Below are 21,317 nucleotides of genomic sequence, written 5' to 3' on the forward strand. Positions count from 1 at the left end.
AACCTGGTTTAAACCAAAAAAGCCTAGTTTAAACTTCTCCAAAAAACGGGTTTTTGGCATTTTCAAAAAAAAGTGGCTCTTGCCAACCCTGCTTACTTTTGTATGTAGGAGGTTAAAAAAAATCTTATTATATACATTGGTTAATCCTTTGGAATTCATAATGTAAATATGTTGAGAAGTAAAATTGTTTGAAATATCTTTTAGAAATTCATGGTTTATTTTCGAGGATTTATATTATTATCGGCATCAACCACTAATTAAATGACTTTTTGTGTTGTAGAGAAGCGAAACAAAATCTAGTTTATCAATATAAAGCAGAATTTTCAAAAAAGCCCAAAATTTCCCAAGCAAAAAAACGAAGCAGAAAAAACCGAGTTTTTTTTCCAAAAAAGCCGGTTTTTTTCCGAGCCCTTGCATCTCTATTCTTAATGTCCTTTTACTTATACCTTAAGCTCGGAACACCGAAGCAAATAAACCCATAAACTAGAATGTGTTAATGCAGGGGTGTATATCTACTTTCGGGCCACCCTGTAGATTAAGATTCTTCAAAATAAGACACTTTTGCGTCAATACACAGTTGTCAGCGCTTTAGCCACACATAGAATGTTCCTCTAGAATTATGCAACCGGGATTTCTTTCAGGCACTCTGTCGAAGATGCTTGCAATGTTTCCATCGTCTCATAATGGTACTTTAGGTTCCGTTTTGAGGAAAGAGTAAGAAAAGGGTGGGGTCAGGTCTGAATTATAGGAGGTCTGAGGGAGCGTTGCCACGTTGTACTTCATCAGAAACTACCTTACGCGTAGCGACGTGTGACTCAGCGTATTGTCATGGTGGAGAATTCAGGTATCAGCGGTCTCCTTCTGGACTCTTAACCTGTCAATTTTACACAAAACTTGATCGCATATCGCTGTTCAATCGTGCGCTGCATGTTGATTCCTGATGACCCCACAAAATAACCACTCACTTCGGAAACGATCCATTCGAAGTCTCAGAGGCAACTGATCCTGGTCCTGTTGTATACCTGACTATCCTACTAACGTCCCTTACAATAAAGACCACCCTCCACACCTTGTTTATTAGAAACCAGTTCCGATCCTTTTTGGACATAACTTGCATACTATTAATTTTTCTTGTAAACATATACCAAATTTTATCAGTGACAACGATATTTTGTCATTACATTTGATACTTTATTTTAATCTTTGGATACACTGAAAGAAAACAAAAAAATGAAAGTGACATATACAGTGTATATGAAGTTCAACGGACGTGTAACGGAACATTAGAAGTTAAATGTATGAAATGTTCGAACTACATAGCCAATTGGGATGAATATGCATTTTTGCGAGAAAGGGAGTATTACTCACTGTTAGAGCGCTCAGCCATGGTGCAAAAGTTCTTAGTTCAAACACGTATATGGATTTTCTCAGAATCGGAAGGAATATTCCCCTCTCTTATGGAACCAAATATTCCATAATATTTCACACACATTCATTATACGTGTTATTATATGATTTTGACTGATAAAGGTATTAAGATTTTTGACTCAAATTAGTAAGAAATTTTTATATTTTCTTGGCTTCTTTTAAAAATATTAAGAATAGTACTTATTGTATTTATTTATTTCAGGGCTCCATTTCCATGTTGTGGGCGAAGGGGTTGTTCGACTACGAAGCCGAAGACAAGAGCGTGTTTATGACAGGGAGAATTATATAGACTTCAGAATGAGGCTGCTCGGTGAACCTGGTCAGTGCAAAGATTTTCTTCTTATTTCTAAGTATTAGTTAAAATTAATACCAAACAGTTTAATGCATACGAACTATATCTTCTTTAGCTTTCAGTTTTATTTCACTGAAGAGTAGAGTATTGATATATCATTCAGTATTTTATTCTCATGCAACACAGAGAGTATTTATTTATCATACAGTGTGTCTCCTGTTGATTTAAACACAAGATAATATAAATAAATAAGTAACAAGAGTTTAAACAACAAACAGAGCAATAGCACATATTGGGGTAATACGAACAAATAGAAAGCTACGAAATGTGGTCCATATATAGATACTGTCGTATACTACAAGTAATATTTATTAACATCATCATTACCATTACGAGAGCTGCTATACATTACAAAGTAGTAGTACAACTTTTCCAGATGTAATTTCTTTCCTTGTCTTTTACATATTGTATGACTCTTTATACTTGATTGGAATTCGAACTCATGTGTACTTTAGAGTATGATTATATTGGTTTCATGTTCAAACTAAGGGAAAAGGAACATTTAAAGAAAGGTAAACAAAAATTCCCAAAAGTTTTTCATATTGTAAAGGATTAAACAAAAATCCCTACAACTGATGTTATGAAAATTGTCATAGTTGATATATATATATATATATATATATATATATATATATATATATATATATATATACAATGTGCTAAGAATCTGGAAAAGTTATCTCAAAATAAATGTATAGTTATAATTACATACAAAACAATATAGTATAAAAATATAATTACATATAAAATTGATTTTATAGTTTATTTTATACATTGTCCGCTAATGAATACCGTTAATTGGTTGGTTTAGAGTTTAGCGTCCCGTTCAGAATACAAGATGTGAACCTATAGTTTAGCGTAGGATCCGAAAACGAGCTCCCACCGGGAATCAAAACCGGATCTTCCACCCTGAAGACGCGTACACTACCCATATAGCCATGAGCGAGTTCACTAATGTATATACGTAGAATTAAGACTTACATAATAGCATTAAGAGTATATGGTCAGTGAACAAAAAGATAGGTTGCTGAAACAGCAAGTAGTTAAGCTGGAGTCTCATTTTGATCTCAAACCTAAGAAGGTGAAATGTCCACTATGCTCTTTCACTCCTTATGTGTTAACTTCATAAGTATAGCATATTTTATTATTATCAGTATAAATATATGTAAGAGTTGTATTTAGGTATTTTGCCACCTAAGACATCTTACATTTTGTCCATTTCTCCTCTGTAAATGCCTTCAACACAAATCATTAAAAAAAGAAGAAAGAAACACTCCCAAGTGGCAAGCATGTTTACTTTCTGTGAGTGTCCAGTTCGATACTCAGTAGGGCTACATAACTGGAAATTGATTTAAATTTCAGGACGAGCTGAGTTTGTAAAATGGTGTCCGCATATAGTAAATGATAATAAGTGTTCTATTTTGAGCACCTACGGTAGTTTTAGATCGCAATACCAAAATACACAGTCATGTTTTAAAAAAATGAGCATCCAACTCTCTTTGAGAAATTGTATACTTGTATCCTTACGTACGTTATCAACATACCTTTACTGCGACTCTATGCATCAAAATATGGCATTTACAGAGAAGAGTTAAGGTTTTCCCCTCTCCTTTTTTTAAAGTATGGAAGGTGTTCAAGTTTTCCTTGAACATGACTTTAACAAGTAATGATATTAGTGTGTCGTTTATTAAAAAAGTGTTACATTGGACATGTTTCTCAAACATTGGCTTATAAATACTTAATATAGATTGTTTTCTGGAGATAAAGTGCACATTTAAGCTCTATAAATTTAAATTAATTTCATTGGCTTATAATTGTTTTCTAATTAGAAAACTGGTAAAGATTACAGCAGAATTTACAAAACGATAAATTCCGATTAAATCAATCTTAATGTTAAAGACTGAAAGTGGGCGCTACACGTGGGCTGTCAATGCCATTTCAAATGAAATGGGTCAATGCTAATGTAAGTTTATATTACTATGTTGCAGAATAACTTCGCATGTCCACTCCCTTACTCAATAGTATAATGTTGACGTTTGGAAAGGAAACCTGATTTCATAAGTATAAAATGCTATGACGTCAACGTTAGATCAGAATCATAATTGTCAAAATAACAGTGGTGCTTTCGTCACAATTATAAGAAATAGCCAAAGACTTATCTCAGCGTTGCCTTAAAATAAACTGCTTATGAAAATAGTTAATAATCAGTGAATATAGAGCCCCTTCGTGGTCGAGCGGCTAAAGAGCGTGCTTTTCCTGCACGTAGCCCCGGGTACTTTTTCTGCGTTGGAGATACTTGTCTCAAATATAAACTCGAATAATAGTATGGATTCCACTTTAAATGGAAGCCGAAGGTCCCATTTCATATAGCCTCAATGCTAAATAAAAAGTGGCGCAAAACTCCAGCAAACAAACTATTAGTGTATATGCTAGATTTCCAAATGGTTTGTAGATCAGGCATACAATATGCCATACACCGAACACATTTGCGACTTTATTGACCATTAATGTGCTGAAAGTCGATACTTTACGCCGAAATAATTTCATAAGGTGCAAAAATAAACAAGAAAGTATTCTTGACAATTGGAAGTGTGTCAAGTATTAGGTAGGTGCGAATGAAAATCCGCTGTGGCATCTGGTGTGAAACCTCAACAACGCAACGCAGGGATGAACTAAGGTCACGCCTCTAACATCACAAACTTTGCACACGTCCAACAAACAGGCTAGGGTGCCCAGTCAGCAGATAGGCACTGTTGAACAGGGACATATGAAAGTGTATCATGGACAACACACAATTGCGAGTGACTTTTCTTTACGAATTCAAACTGAGGCACTCTACAAAGCAAGCCAGCACCCCCCCCCCCCAAAAAAAAATCTGCAGTGCTTTGGGCCAGAAATAGCAAGTGAAAGCATCATTCGCCGTTGGTTTGAAAAAAAAAATATTCCGGTGACTCAGGATTGAAAAATAAGCCCATTGGGCACTGACCAACATCATGTTCGGATGAGCTCCTCAGGAACACTGTAAAAGCGTACCCTCTGAGAAAGTTGATTTCGAGTTTAGTGAACTAGAAATACATATGAAGGGTTTTATTTTGGTGTTATAGTTTTCCCAATAATGCGCAAGACAGGAATGATTTTTTAATAGTAGTAGTAGTTCCGATTTACAGTGAAATTTATGTTTAACAGATTTGAACGGTCCAACGAATATTCGTTGATAATTTCATATTATAAAATCTGTATTAACTGTTGGAACGCCAATATAACTTACATCACTTTCGTCTTTGGTGCGAGCGGTCCCGGGTTCGACTCCTGGTGGGGACACTCAATCGAAAAAATGTAAAAGCTTGTTTAGACTAGCCATCTTGAGTAAGGTTTTCTGCGTTTTCCTCATTCACACTATCCTTCCTTCCCTTTCCTCGAATAATATGATCGCCTAGGACCTCCCTCATGTATGACGGGCTAACAAGGCCATAGATGCCGAAAGCGCAGAAATCTAACTACTAAATAACTTACAGCTCAAAATCATTTTTTTAAACCCATCATTTTTCCCGCAACAAACAAGACTCTTTTCCGGAACAGAGGCAACACATGCCACTATTAAATATTTATTTATTTCTTACTTCTTTTTAATATATAGAGACTCAAGTCGACTGAATCATTATATATTTCTTGACTTATAGCGCCACATAATAATAATATTTATATATTATAAAGTGTACCTTAAAAATTTCTCGTTTAGTCACGATTTTATTTTTATTTTGTTTATTTACGAAAAATATATCATGGACGAATAAACGAACCAAGTTAAGTTGTTTATACAGGGTATTACAAAAATGTGCCACAATATTTTGGGAACAGATTCCTCACATAAAAATAAGAAAGAAAAAAAAGGTCGTATGGAGCTGTGCTCAAAAGTTGATTGTTTCGGAGTTATAGGATGCCGAAAACGTGAAACAAGTGAACTTTTAAAAGTTCATAGCTCCACTACTGTGGAACCTATTGTAGTCGGGTCAAGACCACTGAGAAACTGGTATGTGAACTATTCAAATATCAATGTTTAAGAATCGACACCACTTGCACACCAATTTTTAGAGAGGTTGGTGGAGAGTGATCAAGTACTCCCAAACAGCCTCTCTAAAAGTGATTGTGCAAGTACCGGAGGTTCTGAAAGACGGATATTTGGATAGTTCACATACTATTTCCTCAGTGATGTCTTGACCCGACTGCGATTGGTAATATAGTAGCGAAACTATGGACTTTTCCTGTTTTCGGCACCCTATAATTACGACACTATACAGTAACGACCGTAGGCCCATATTAACTTTTTCTTCTTTTGATATGAGGTATCTATTCCCAAAATATTGTGAGAAATTTTTGTAACACCCTGTGTACGAGTAAATTATTAATTTAGGAAAATGCTGTTTAGAAAATTTGTCAGGATTTGCGAAATAGCTTTCCCCGCTGGTCTATTGGCTAGCGCGTATACCTTTGATGTATGTGCTCCCAGGTTCTATTCCCGGTAAGAGAGTACAAAAATTAATTCGCCAATCATTCACTTCATTAAATTTATTCGTCTCTTTTATCCTAAAAGGCATAATCGTGGGACATTAAACTTTTTTTTAAAAAAAAATGTGAAATTACAAGAAATTTTAAGACCTGGTCAAAATTGATTCAACCCTGATAACACTCCATTTCGCAAATAAACAAATGCATCTACAAACCACCACTACAGCAAATTTTGTTTTTCGGAAGACTTCTGGGCAGACGTATGAAGAATACATGGTGTTTCAGACGCGTGTTTAATACTTAATATTTAAAACATGGCAATTCTTGTTAGAGTTATGTATGCCAAAATACAAGGGAAATATCCGAGTCATTTTGATCCGGTCCTGACCTTAGGAGGGTTAATCAAAACCTCCAACACCAAAATGAAAAGAATTTTTGACTTTGAATACGGAAAATTTTGAATGTTCGAAAGACAATTTTGAAAGTTTTAGATTCATCTTACATTTATCACTTTATTTACGCATTAGAAACACTTACTTTAAAGAGATAATTACTTTTTATGTCGAACAAACGTACATGTTCAGTGTACAAGATAACTTGTGCATGTATATAAAATATATTTTAACGGACTATGGCATATAAGCACAAATTTTTAGCTCCGATTTTGGCTTCAAGAGCACAATTCGAAAAATAGGTGAGAGTTCATCCTCTTTTTCTGTTATTTATTTCTATCGTTTTGAGAATTCTTTATTGTTAGTGATTCTGTCTACAAACATCAATTTATCTATCAATAATAACAATACAAAATTCAGCACTCACTAAAGCATCCAAAACGTTGTTGATCTAGTTAGCAATATGTTAATGTAACATTCTATTAGAGACATGAATTAAAATTACACTTTCCAAGTTGGTTGATTGGTACATATTACGGAATATTATGTGATCAAAAACTGTAAAAGAATATTTATATGTACAAATTATTATATTATTATGTATTATATGTTTATATGTACATATTAATGTACATACTAGACCTATATATTAATATGTATTGTCTGTCTCATAAGTAAAAGCATGTTTTCCGCGAGATAGTATCTTTTGCCCCTTACTATGAGAATGAAATCAGTACACATTCCTTGGTACCATCTCGCGGTTTAATTAAATGTTTCAAAGGTTTTAAAAGCTCAATCCCTAACCAAATCGATAACTGCATGATCCCTCTCTTTGCAGTTACGTAAAACTCAAAGATTTCATTTTTTTTTCTCTTTGCAGTTCATACAAGACACTATAGAAATATCGTAAAACTTAAGAAGAAAACAAAACGTTCTTTCACAGCGTGAAGCTTACGGTTGTCGCCATATATTTATAGAGTAGATGTCTTGTATATCTTGTTCCGTAGCTCATTGGATCCGTGCAGAGTTTCCATTTCCGCACCCGCGTTCGAATTTTCGTCCTATAACTTTATTTTTATTTATTTTTTTTTTCATTGATCAGGTAGAACTCCAGTAAAAAGAAACATATGGTTACAGTTTACAGTTTTACAGGTGCGATTTGATATTCTGCAAGTATTTATGTATTTATTTATTGTCAAGCAAACAAGATGAAGTAGAATTTTACAAGCGTAAACCTGTTCTAGATTTGACTATTAATAAAAACTATGAATAAGCTTACAGCTCAAAAATAAATTGAATGCTCTTCAATTGTAGTCCATAATTAGCTATGGTCAAGGAGATGGATTTCAGTTGTTTTGTGTGTGGTCCATCATCTTCCATTGGCTTTCATCATCTTTATTTCTGGAACTAAATATAACTAATTTTATTTTTTGTTTAGATATAAAATACTCACCTTTAGTTGTTAACGAAACAGAGATCATAGAGCAAAATGTCACTATGGCATTGCATTTCGTTATATAAAGAAATGAAAAATGGTACATTTATACTTGAAAATGTCGAAGGTAATATGGCAAATATTATGAACAATTCCATAATAGAATTAAACAATGGTTTATAATAAAATAAACTGCAATGAAGTGCAGGGTGTTTGAAGTTAGCAAAAATATTTTTTGCCCTTATATGCTGACATACAAGTTTCTTGAATAGATAGGGAAACTTCACCTTGAAATATACACCATGAATTTGACTCTCGATAGAATCTGAAATATGTTAAGAACTTTAAACCTTGAAGAACGCAACGCAAGTTTGACGTCCCATGGTTATAATATTGTCGTTACAAACTGACTAAACTAGCGATAGATATAGGGAGCAGCACTAAATCAGCTCCTATTTTCCGGTTTTTTAAATATAAATTAACATATCTAATGCCGGATTTTTGGTCAAAAGATATTTTTTCCTTTACATAAATTTCAGGGAGAACATGTAACGTCAGCATATCATTAGCAAATGTAGCAACTGATCAAATTGAATAATGCCAAAAATAGCCTACTTTGCTTGCTAGAACCTATTTTTGGTGGAAGTTCCTACATATTTTTTTTAAAGTGTTTGAATACTTCGGAGTGTTTTACAGAATACTTGCTATTATATATATATATGTTGTTCTGTTTGGTACGAAAAAAAGTTTATTATGAAGAAAATGGTCTGTAGAGTTCTTTCTAGAATGTCTGTTATTAGTTGTATTAGTTGGTTTGATTTTAGCGTCCCATTCAGCGGCAAGTCTTTATGAGACATGGACTTACAGCTTAACGTGGGATCCGAAATACATGAGCCCCCGCCGAGACTCGAACTTCTTTTAAAGTATCTTACCATAGTCAGTTGTTACCCGTTGGGGTTGGAACATACCCTATTATTATACTAGTATTGGAAAGCAGTGATGAAACTGGTTAAGAATTTCGTGACCTGGAAGCAGTCACATTCGTGTCCCGGTATGACCGGAACAGACCTGGAGACGACGAAACGCGAAAAATTGATATGACACTACCCCTGCTTTCTGCTGGTCTAGTGGTTAGTGCGTGCGTTTTTGGTTCTTGTTGTCTCGTGTTCGATTCCCGTTAAGGGTCAATTAAAATTTTACTTTTACTAGCATTTACTTTCATTAATCATCCGTCTCCTTTAGCCTAAAGGAATTAAACGTTGAGAAATGTATATGAGAAAAATGTTAAAGACTACACGTGAAAAATGTCTGTTGTAGTATTTTGTAAGCTATTGACAAAATAATAGAAAGACAGGAAAGAAAATCTCTTGAGAACTGATACTGAACAATGTTTTAGCATTCATGCTTAATTTGCTACTAGCGCGACATATTAAATTCAATGTAATATAAATATTACACAAAATTTGCTACTTGACTGTTGATAACATGAAAAATGATAGGTATTGTTAAACATTAAACATAACACCTCATTTTTATATCAATTAATAACTTAAGTAAATAAATAAATAACAAGAAAGTAACAATACTATTAATCTGTATCTACATAGTATATAAATGAAAAATACGTTGTCTATCATAACGAAAAAGTTTGAAATGAATTTTATTAACATAGTTAACATCTATCTCGGACTGGGTTGTTATCACGCCATTTTTATTAAATTGCTTATCGTAAGAGGGAAGGGGGTTAAAAAATGTATGCCAAAAATAGAATATCTAACGTTTGTGAGATGAAACTTGATATATAAAAACCTTATTTAAAACGAGTGTGCACGTGTCCGACCGTGTTTAAAACTTTCGGTATTGAGTGAAGAATAGGGATAATTTATATCATTTTTGCTCAATATTTAAGAATGATGACATCGAGGTTGTGTCTTGTCATCATAGCAAAACGGATGAAGCACTTGAAATTATCTTTTTAATATACAGTATTTAGCATTTGGTAAAGTGGAGTTTCTATAATTCATTAACGCATATATTGTAACGTACCTCAATTAAAGAGTGAAATTAAACCAATGGTTGCAATCTCTTACTGTCACAAATGACAATATTTTATTGATGACCCAATTAGCTTACAATGCAGAGTATAGTGCATAGTTTTTTTTGTAACAATATAATTATTTAACTGTGAACATTCAAAAGTATTGAGTTCGTAACCAGACATAGTATATCAGCTTAACTGCATAACAGATCGTTTATAATTTTACTCAATGCTTAACAAAACAGAAATGAGCTAAATATTTAAGTATTAAAATTTTGCCTGTCACTTTCAGAGACCTCCTAATATCATGTTACATGCAAAATAGACAGTTAAAGCTTTGTAGACATACTTTACCATATTGCATATTTCGCTTGGTTTTGACCAATGGTCTCTCTTGCGGTATTTGTAATTTCTTATAGACCTTTCCATTGCGATGCTGGATGCAGGACCCAGAATGCAGAATCCAGAATGGTTTTTACTTGCAAACTTGGTCATTTTATATGGACTATTGTCCTTGTTTGCCTTAATTATATTTCCTTTTTACTTTCCCAAAAACCAATATAAAAATTTACAAAATCTTAGGAAAGTCCTAATTACATTTGCTGAAAAATATTGTTATCTAATGATGTAAAAATAAGTATTTTTGAACTTTAATTTACCTTGAGGTTTGCTTTCGTCTTTTTCGTGATTTTATCCGAATTGTTAATTACTACTGACAAGCATTGTTTGACTATTTTGCTTCTGCTTCCAATGATTTCTTGATTACAAATACTGTCCTTGTGATTTTTAAAACTAATGTTATGCATGTATCCAACAGTTAAGATATTACAAAAAACTTCGTTCCATTTTCACCTACCGAATTGGCATTATTTTTTATGAATAAAAATGATGATTTTTTAAATTCTTAGTTCATGGTTTCATTACAATATCATAAGAGGAAGAGATGAACATAAACACCTTATTTTCAAATATGTGAGGCCATCTTCCGTTGTCCTTAAAAATTCGCTTTTGAGGGGAAAAGGGGACAAGCTCTAAATACGCGGTCAATATGTAAAAGTGACATCGTGATTGTCTGTCCGATCATCACGGAAAATCAAATGAACCATTTGAAATGAATATTTGAATACATTTAGTATTTGGAAGAAAATGATTAGCTGACGTCTACTGGAAACTTCACAAACATATGATGAATTAATATTTTACTCGTAGTTAAAAATGGCTACTTTATTGGTTAAAGGAAAAAAAAAAAACAAAAAAAAAAAAGCTTCAAGCAGGAATCGAACCTGGACCCTTTGCATGTGAGTCGTAGATCTTTCTAACTTTGCCACGCCGTCACTTGATAACGTTACGCTTCGTCTCATACATGCGTCAAGTTGGAAAAGGATGGCCCCGAAGCATATTTACCAAAGTCTGCTTTCCCCTTGTTAGTTAACTCTCGCCGGGCTTTTCTCACGTTACTTTCATACAATACATGTTCTAAACGAGGAAAGGGGTATTAAAAATATAAAGAAAGAGAGTTTCTGACGAATCCCTTATCAAAGGAAGTTGAAACTCGGCACTTAAACTCCTCCTTACAGATCTCTGACCACGTGGTACATCGTTTTCGGAAATTCCAACTCTAGCAAAGAATGCAAGGCAACTGCTACAATATCTTAATTTCCCGTTTTGTGTCCATAACTGACCAAAGCGAGTAAGCATTTTAGCTGTTTAAAATAAATCTAGAAGATATTTAGCAGTTGGATTCACTTGGATCTTTTTCATTTTACTTCGATTGATATGCTATTCTATTAGGGAAGAGATTTGAATATTTCGCAAATAATATTTCCATTAACTTATTCTTCTCGTTCGAAGAATGAGCATTTCAACTAGTTCGTATCTGACTTTTAAAGGTTGCACCAGTCTATTGATTTTTAAACGAATTGTGTATTCTATTTTTTGATTTTTAAAAATATATTTACAGGTCTTTTGAACCCGTATTAGGAACCTAGACAGCGGCGCAAATCTGTCTTCAACATGGGGGGGGGGGGGGGGAACGGGTAAGACAGTTCACTTCGTATTACTTATTTTTTTTTTTAAAGCGATGTTCAAAATATTTATGAAGTTGAAAACAATGCTGTGGAGGATAAAGGGAACAAAATTGTCTTCAACATTGGAAGGCAGGCAGATTTGAGGCTTATTCTGGGGGACATCAATTTCATCTCACTTTCCTTTGTGGCAATCGGACACAAATCATCACTTTTCTGCCCCAAAAAAACACACTTCATATCGGATTATTGAGGGTACAGTCCCATTCAGTTCCAAGATTGGAGGGGGCATGTCCCTCCCATCCCCCCAGGTTTTGCTGCAGTTAACCTAGAAGCACAAGTTTAAGAAGCTAAAAATCAAGTTTAATTATGGATCACAATAGTTCAGCAAGCGATCAATTTTTATACGCAGATTTGTGACTTTACTCTATTTTGGGTTATGTGGAAATTGTTCCAAGCTTGGCTTGTAGATTAATAGAGACCTTTCATAGTTCACAAACCAATCATCTTTCCTGAAACTGATAGTTCTAAGACTGATCAGTTGGTTCATTGGGAGTGTAACATCCCTTTCAGCACAGAGACTATATGAGATATGGTTCTACAACTTAACTTGGGATCCCTAACTAAATGGACTCCCATCAGAACTCAATCTCTTGAAAGCGTTGATTCCATAAATGTTACATTCTTTTCATTCTCACGTGAGTGTTTCCAAATAGAATAGACCTTCCAGAATACATACTGTCATTCTACACGGTATGAACACTAGTTTATTAACCATATTCTCATTTAATAGTGGACATGATTTCTTTTCTTCAACATACTGAAACATCTAATAATAAAAACAAAATATACTAATATTGTTTCTTTTCTCTTTATGTTTTCACACAGACCAGTATTTCATTGATAACATTGGGTTTTAAAGGAAGGTGTGTTCAGTTCACAGTTAAGACAGAGATAAGACAGCCACTTGAAAGCGCCTCAGGTTATATTGCTTTGCTCTTCTGCTCTCAGGTTATATTGCACCAACCTGCTACTTTCATTTCAATTACTTGTATATTTAGTTTCGGATGTAAGCTTATTTTTAAATTTTATTAATGGAAAGAAATCTAGAACATCGTTATTTTTGATCTACCTAGGTAGAATTATACTTGCAGCCTTATATTATTACTTTAGACAAGAATAAGAAAACATCTAACAGAATGACACCATATATAAAACTCTAATACTGCAAGTAATGTCTGTTTCTTCGACGAAAAGAAAAAAAAATACTACAAGTAATGGCTGTTCCTTTGACGAAAGTAAAAAAAAAAAAAAAGTAATGGCTGTTCCTTCGACGAAAAGATAAAAAGGCACTTGACGAAGATTCGAACATAGATCAGCTGATTGGTAGGAAAGAACGTTACCCACTACACCACACCCTGAGGTCCTTGTTTTCTTGCTATACACTTTAAATATTCAATTTATGATTTTTGTTTCTGTCGTCTTGCCGTATAGTTTCTCTGCTTTCCCTACTTGTCACACTATTCGTGTTATTTGTTGTGTAAATTGCATTTGCAAACATAATATGTTTTGTTGTTTTACCAGGATCCACAGCTTTAAACGTTTTTAAGGTCAATTACATTAAACGAACTGATTTTCTCATATCTTCCATCGCTTCAAGGGGCAAAAGATACTATCCCGCGGTAAACATGCATTTACTTATGAGACAGACAATACAGTCAGCGACAAAATTCTTTCTGTTTGATGGAATTAATTTCGTAAATAACTTCAGAATGGAAGGACAATTTGAGTACAGTTTTCAATAAATTAAAAAGAATATAATTTTCTGTACGTTTCAGCCATACCACAGTTGTTCCCAAAATAAATTTTACCAAACGAAAAGAACTTTTGTCGCTGACTGTACAAACTATGCACAATAGAGATTGACTTCTTTGCTTGTTTTTTGAAAAGTGTATTTTCGGCCGTTATATTATATGGGTGTGAATTAAACCATTTAACGCTTTATTTACAGTGTTTTCTGTTCTCTTCCAGGTCAGAGTCCAGTATTACTTTCTCCTGGAATACACAGTTTTCCCTTTAAATTGGGTTTACCTCTGGGACTTCCATCTACTTTCCTTGGTAAACACGGATGGGTGCAGTATTATTGTAAAGCTGCGCTTCGAGAACCAAATGGTCTCACACATAAAAATCAACAAGTCTTCATAGTTATGAATCCTATTGACTTGAATTTGGAACCACCGATACTTGCAGTGAGTAGAAGTAAAGTGTAATATTCGTAATTTCAATTACCATAATATTTTTTTTCAGACCTGTAGATGTGATTTCTCTTAATATTTTAAATATCAGTTCCTTATAATTTTTATAATGACTAAGTGGATAATGGTTTAAGTTGAATAATAAGTCTTCAATATGATGGTGTTAATATGAATTACTTGTATGAGTTGTATTAATATGATATGTACAGTTTGCTGATAATGCACTGATAATGCACATTGATTGTAAATAAACTGCTAAAGTTTAGAGTGTATCGTTATTAAGGAAAAAGGATGTAAAATGTATTACGTAAAATATTATTAAAATATTTTTCAATTTCTTAAGCAGAGATTATAAAAGTAAGAGTTTTTTTGATTTGTAATGTGTAAATATAAACATCACTAAACATTCAAGTAAAAGATTGTCTTATATACACGTACCTCAGTCTTGAGAGGAATTGTAGTTGTTCCTTTTACAGCTAATACCCATTTAGGCTACACACGAAGAAAACATTCTCATTACTTGAAGAAGAAATGTTTTAAGTATTAAATAATAATGTTCATTTAGCCTGTAACTTGAAAAAAACTTGTCTTGAAAATATTACAAATAAAAAATAAAAGTATTCAATAATACCAAAGGGAAAAAATAAACGCATTCGATACCAAACGTTACAAGTCTAAAACTTTTGTAAACAATTTCAAATGTTGTTGGAAATTTTAATTTAAATATCAGAAAAAATAATAATAATAATAATAATAATAATAATAATAATAATAATAATAATAATAATAATAATAATAATAATAATAGGAAAATAAAAATATTATGATATCGCACACCTCGTGGAAGACTGGTACAAGTCAATGTACAAGTCTGTACAAGATAGAATGTACAAGTCAAAAATATGCATTTGTGGGAACATGGCTTTTAAAGTTTGTTATTCTATCAAAATCGCTCTCTCTTAATATTGGTGTTTCTGCCATCTAGAGGTTAGTTCCTTTAGTTAGATTTCTGCGAAAATACCACCAGATAGAGCTCTATTCTTTCTCTCTATTCTCTTTTGAGTGACGATAACTCAAAATCTCCATTTTTTTTGAGTTGTAACACACTTCCACCGGGTGTGCGATATTTGGATCATATGATAGATGTGATATGACATAAGTGAAGAAATAAATATCGAAGAAATTTTGCATTTTAGGATCTGAAACAGATGCACCGAATTTGAAACAATAAATAAAATGAGTACAACAATCAAATAAAGGTCTCCGATAAATTGCCATGGAGATAAAGTGGAAGCCAACGATTCTTTTAAACAATAGTTTTAGTACCGCAGGTTTAGTTTCTTCCTAAGAAAGAAAAAAAAGCATAAACATAAAACAAAATGTTGTATCCAGAGGAAGAAGAGGCCGAGGCGGAGACACAGGAAGAACCGGGACTGACGGAAGAACAAGTTAAAATTTTAAAAGAAACTTTCGATTTGTTTGACAGCGAAAACAATGGTACTATATCCGCAACTGAATTGGGCATCCTTATGAGATCGTTAGGTGAGAATCCAACAGAAGCTGAATTAGAAAACACGATAGCTAATATCGATTCGGAACAAACTGGAAGAATTAATTTCGAGCAATTTTGTGAAATCATGATGGATAGATATAGGAATCACGTTGAAGAAGATTTGGTGGCTGCATTTCGAGTATTTGATAGATATGGGACTGGTTTTATTACTGCTGAAGAGTTGAGGATCGTGATGATGAATTTGGGTGAAAAATTGACCGAAGAAGAAGCTGAAGATATGATTAGAGAGGCTGATACGAATGCTGATGGGAAAGTTGACTACGAAGAATTTTGTGCAATCTTAAAATATTAACCAAATTTCAATATGTTCCCAAAAGTTTCTTCTTCGTATTGAACTACCTTTCCAGTATAAAAAAGGAGCAAGAAGTGTTAAGAAAGATTTTTGTGTTATTTTAAAAGTGTAATATGTCCACGATATTATAAATCATAAAGCGACATTTCACATAATGTATTCTTCATATTGTTTTATTTCACTTTATAAATATTTACAACAAAGTAAACGAAAATGATTGAAGATATCTAAAATTAAAGTTTTTGGGAAACCTTGCAAGTACTATTCTCATAGGATATAAATTATTTTGAATAATTTGTCGTAAGTGTATCTGTCACATTAACATTTACCCTATTTATTCATCTCAAAACTTTGCAAATACAGTTTTATACCTACTACAACTTTAGGTGTGTAAGAAAAATTACATGTGTGTATATAAATAGCTTGTTTCTTTAGGAAGGTGAAGCGGAGAAAAAAAAAGAAATTATAATAATAGAAAAATGTATTCTGTGAGCAGTAATGAAGTTTTCTTCGTTTGTTTGATTGGTTGTAATCAATATCATTTTCCAGTAATCGGAAGTACGTGAGATATGACGTAGAGTTTAATGTGGAATTTGAATATATGCTTCCATCAGAAATCTAATCCAAGATTATACACACAGAAATCACATGTCTTAGCCACTTAATTGCTTGAAAGCTATAGGAAGCAAATTACATTAAAAAAAAAAAAAAAAAAAAAAAGATAAATTTGCGCGTCAATGAAATATAGTTTCATTAGAATTTTGAGTTAGGTTCCATGGGTTCATGCCACATACTCGCCGCGTATTTAGCATTGTCGTAGTGTAAAGTGAGTTACACGCCGTCCTTTAAAACTACATTTTGTACAGTGAGTCTACGTTCCATTTCATCTCTGGATGTATACGCTATTTAATAATATTTAATGAAAATACCAGTACATTTTAAGTTGTCATCTCATAGCAACACATGTGTAAATTTTAAAACAAAAAATTTTTATTTTCTTTCAGCAACCATTCCACTGCGAAATCGAACACAAATTAGGAATTACTTGTGTATCGTCGGGTCCAGTATCATGTCGTGTATCGCTTGATCGTGGAGGTTATGTTCCTGGTGAAACTATCAGCATATGGGCTAGCGTGCATAACAAGAGCAGAGTAACTATCAAAATGACCAAGGCTGCGCTTACTGAGGTACGTTACTACTAAAAATAAAATATAAATTTGAGTACATTTACGAATAATTTTGTTTACAATTCTACTTAATATTCATAAAGAAATATCACGAGTTTCAAATATGGCGTGAAATGTAAAAGAATTTCAGTCTGCCTATTCTTTTACCATTTTGTCTTAAGCATAAATCATAGAGAAAAAATTCTGCAGTAGCAATACTATCTTAAATAAATAATTTTTATCGGACTAAAGCAGAGAACTCTAAAAACTCGCTTAATAGTTTTTAGATGAAGTTGGTATAACACCATTGTGAATTTTGTTACAGTAGTACATCTTATAATTATCAATGAAAAGCATTCGTCCATAGCAGAAAGCATTATTATCCTACGACCTACTTTACAACCATAGTTAATAAAATTGGTTACATTGATATTACATGTAAGTATTTCATACTTTAATGCATGTATTTTGTGCAAGTACGAATTTGGTCTCGTTAGAAGTGTGTCTATTACATTTATTATATTTCTGCTTTCTACAATCGTCTCGTTACTTTTACTAGAGAGTATATGTGTGGAGCAGTCAATAAATAATGAGGCACGAATATTGAACAATATGCTTTGCACGTAACTCAAAAGTATTGTCCGAAATTGTTTAAGTATTTATTCTACTGTGACACTAGTCGCACAATACCATAAAGCACTTTTGACTTAAGAAAGAAAGAAAGAAAAAAAAAAAAACAATTCCGCGCACACTTCCTCATCATTCGTTCGGAACAATTGGCCCCGCAGTGCTTTTTCGAGCTCACCGAAGATATGAAAATCACATGAGGACAGATCTAGACTATACGGGAGATAGCACAGAACTTCCTACTCCCACTTTAGCAATATGCTAGTCTGACTCGCTTCGGTGCTCCACTCCGCTTGTCATCCCTGAGCGACATTTGTCTTTCGCAAAAACGCTTGATAGTGACATACAGTACTCCCCGTAAATCCTTTCTATTCGACAATTGATTTCACGACCTCCTAGAGCTTCCGCTGTCAAAAATTGCATAACAATCCTCAGCTCCTTTTTCGATGTCTCCGTTACGCATCGCTTTCAAACATGAAATGACTGGACATGGTCGCTGCTCGGTTGTCATCGTTTCTCACTAGACACGTAACGTCATCTAGTGAGTGAAAAGCGGTGAGTCATTTTCATAACCACCGGTAACTACATTTTCAGCTCGTCTATTTTTTCTAAGAAGCATAGATTTTATGCAATATCTCTGCGTTATTATTTATTGGCTGCTCCCAATACATAATGAAACTGATTCGAACGCTCTACAGAACAAAAGTCTTGAAGGAAATTTAAGGGAGTTCCTTGAGTTCGGATAACGTGAATCTTTCTCTGCAGAAAGTGTGTAATTTTTTAGTCACAAACAAATAACATGTACACACAAACTATACGACTCAAGAAATTATAAAAGTTTGATTTTGTTTCTGAATATTGACTGCCCTATTGTAAATATAACATAAACAATATTGTAAAATGATCTTTGAAACAAATCTGAATGCGAACGTATTTACAATTAGTTTTAGGTCTGTATATACGTATGGAATATTGACTGCCCTATTGTAAATATAACATAAACAATATTGTAAAATGATCTTTGAAACAAATCTGAATGCGAACGTATTTACAATTAGTTTTAGGTCTGTATATACATATGGAAAGTTTATAGGGCTAAATTGTTAACTGCAATATTCCTTGCTGTATTTGGAATGAAAGATCAGATAATTATTTTCTTATAGAGTCTGAAAGAGCGTCTCCGTCATTCACTTTGTTCATTATAGTAGCATTCACATTTATTCTTCTTTTCAAAGTGTCACAGTTATCAATTTATCTACTGTTTTCCAGTACTTACAAAATACTATTTGGTGAAATTAATGTTGCTGAAATTCACATTAGCAAGAAAGTGTATTCACATCACTTACAGTGACAGGCGTTTAGGCAAACTAATTAGAAGGAATAGTACTTTGCCATATACACATTGACATTCACACTCGACAAGACTGGCAATGTACTACATAGTTTTTTTTTTTTTTTAAGTGTGGAAAGAGATACACAGAAGTTATAAGTTAATTTTACTTTTACTTCTTTTTTTCGTAAGATAACTATTGAAGAATGTTAATACGTATAGTATGTTAATTGTTTAAAAGCCATTTGTAAAGGCAAGGCAGAATTTGAGAAGCTAATAAATTAAAAGCTAAAGATGTAACAACTGTTTTCGTATTTCTGGAAATCACACTAAATCTGATTTAAATAAAACATTTCTCAAATGGCGGCATGGACACACTTGTTCGATGACAAGCTATGTTCCCACCCGAAGCTATGTCCCCTCCAAATCGGACAGTTTTACTAGTGTCCGTCAGGAAGATATTTTGCTGATGATACGAGGGGAGAACAAATGGAAAATAAAAAATTATAAAACTTAAAACCACAGACTCCGCATCATCTTGGCTTTTTGAGTACTATTAAATAAAGGCAATAATATAAAAATATCTGGAGTAAAACCTAATACTCTTCACTGAACCATACCAAGGCGGCCAATTAGTTCGTTCATTTTTAGTGTGGAACACTGATACAATACAGAAGGGCTGAAGCCTAATAAAGTCCTTTGGGTTGGATGATCCTCTGCCTACTTTCCACGAGAGTCATAATCCAACAACAATATCATTTGAAAGATTTGAAGACCAAAGGACTCGTGTATCTTGCTAACACCATCATCGTCATCTGTTTCAAACCGTCATCTTGATAGGAAATATGATTGCAAGGAAACCAATTTGATTCGCTGAAATTCCGAAAGTTTCTGGGTAACTACGCATAACCATGGCACAGGGGGTTATCGATCTGAAGCAGAATTTCTTTCCTGCGGATCAAAACCGAATATTACTGTTGCATAATATCATGAATCCGCTGTAATTGTTCAGTATAAAGGTTCCCATCCACAGGGATTGTAGAACAAGTTCCGAGAATATTGAATCATCAATATTCTACCACATGCACAACATGTCCGTTGTTTCAAACCTTCTCGTTTAGACAATTGGCAGTAACTCTTGGACTGATCGTAACTATTGATGACCACCTGCAAAATATCAATTTTTCATTTGTGACAATACGATGCTAATCTATCTTGGGTAGAAAACTTTCAGGAGAAAGGGAGGCAATTTATATATTCAGAAACACACAGGACATTTCAATATACATGACAGTTCTTCTTTATTTACGAATCACTTTGAGCTCTGCCTAAGAACAACTACTATATTTCAACAACTATCCAAATTATGGATAGTTAATATAATAAGAATTTCTATTTAGTTCATAAAATGCACTAGGCTCTCTTAGGCATTTTCATCGTAAAGTACTCAAGCTAGTTACTATAATTAACTTCCGAAGATGTAATGAATGTTTAGTTCATAGTCAAAAATTAAATTTGAAGTATTATATATGCTGTTACCTGTATGTTTTTAGACCATTCAGTACATGGCCAGAAGCAAAGTAATTCAAACAGAGACGAGAGAGCTGGCTTCTCTAAATCATGGGAAGATACGACCTGGTGAAATTGACGAATGGAAAAATGAACAACTCTACGTTCCACCCCTACCACCAACTAATTTAAGAGGCTGTCATCTTATTCGTATACAATATGATGTATTTGTAAGTACAACCAATCAACTGACTGAATTTATAATGGTTTAATCTGATTTTATAAAATGGTATTTATGATAAGTTCTAATATTCTAAATATTAATTATACTAACATACAAGGTAGACTGTGAATCGCTTGACACTAACAATTATTCAGTTCTCAACTGAT

The 21,317-nt window shown here is 33.4% G+C and overlaps 1 protein-coding gene across 1 annotated transcript in view; it reads left to right on the forward strand.

Annotated features, from left to right (window-relative positions):
• Vdup1 (arrestin family protein Vdup1) overlaps window positions 1-21,317 on the forward strand; it is a 107,636-nt gene that overhangs the window by 80,460 nt on the left and 5,859 nt on the right. The window contains exons 2-5 of the mRNA XM_081748418.1: window positions 1,631-1,747; window positions 14,207-14,424; window positions 17,300-17,482; window positions 20,972-21,157. Of these exons, the coding sequence (XP_081604544.1) occupies window positions 1,631-1,747; window positions 14,207-14,424; window positions 17,300-17,482; window positions 20,972-21,157 (704 nt within the window). The remainder of the gene's footprint in view (window positions 1-1,630; window positions 1,748-14,206; window positions 14,425-17,299; window positions 17,483-20,971; window positions 21,158-21,317) is intronic.

This window comes from Thermobia domestica, chromosome 2 (genome assembly GCF_964235325.1).
Source record: "Thermobia domestica chromosome 2, izTheDome1.hap1.1, whole genome shotgun sequence".
In the NCBI taxonomy this organism is placed as follows: domain Eukaryota; kingdom Metazoa; phylum Arthropoda; class Insecta; order Zygentoma; family Lepismatidae; genus Thermobia; species Thermobia domestica.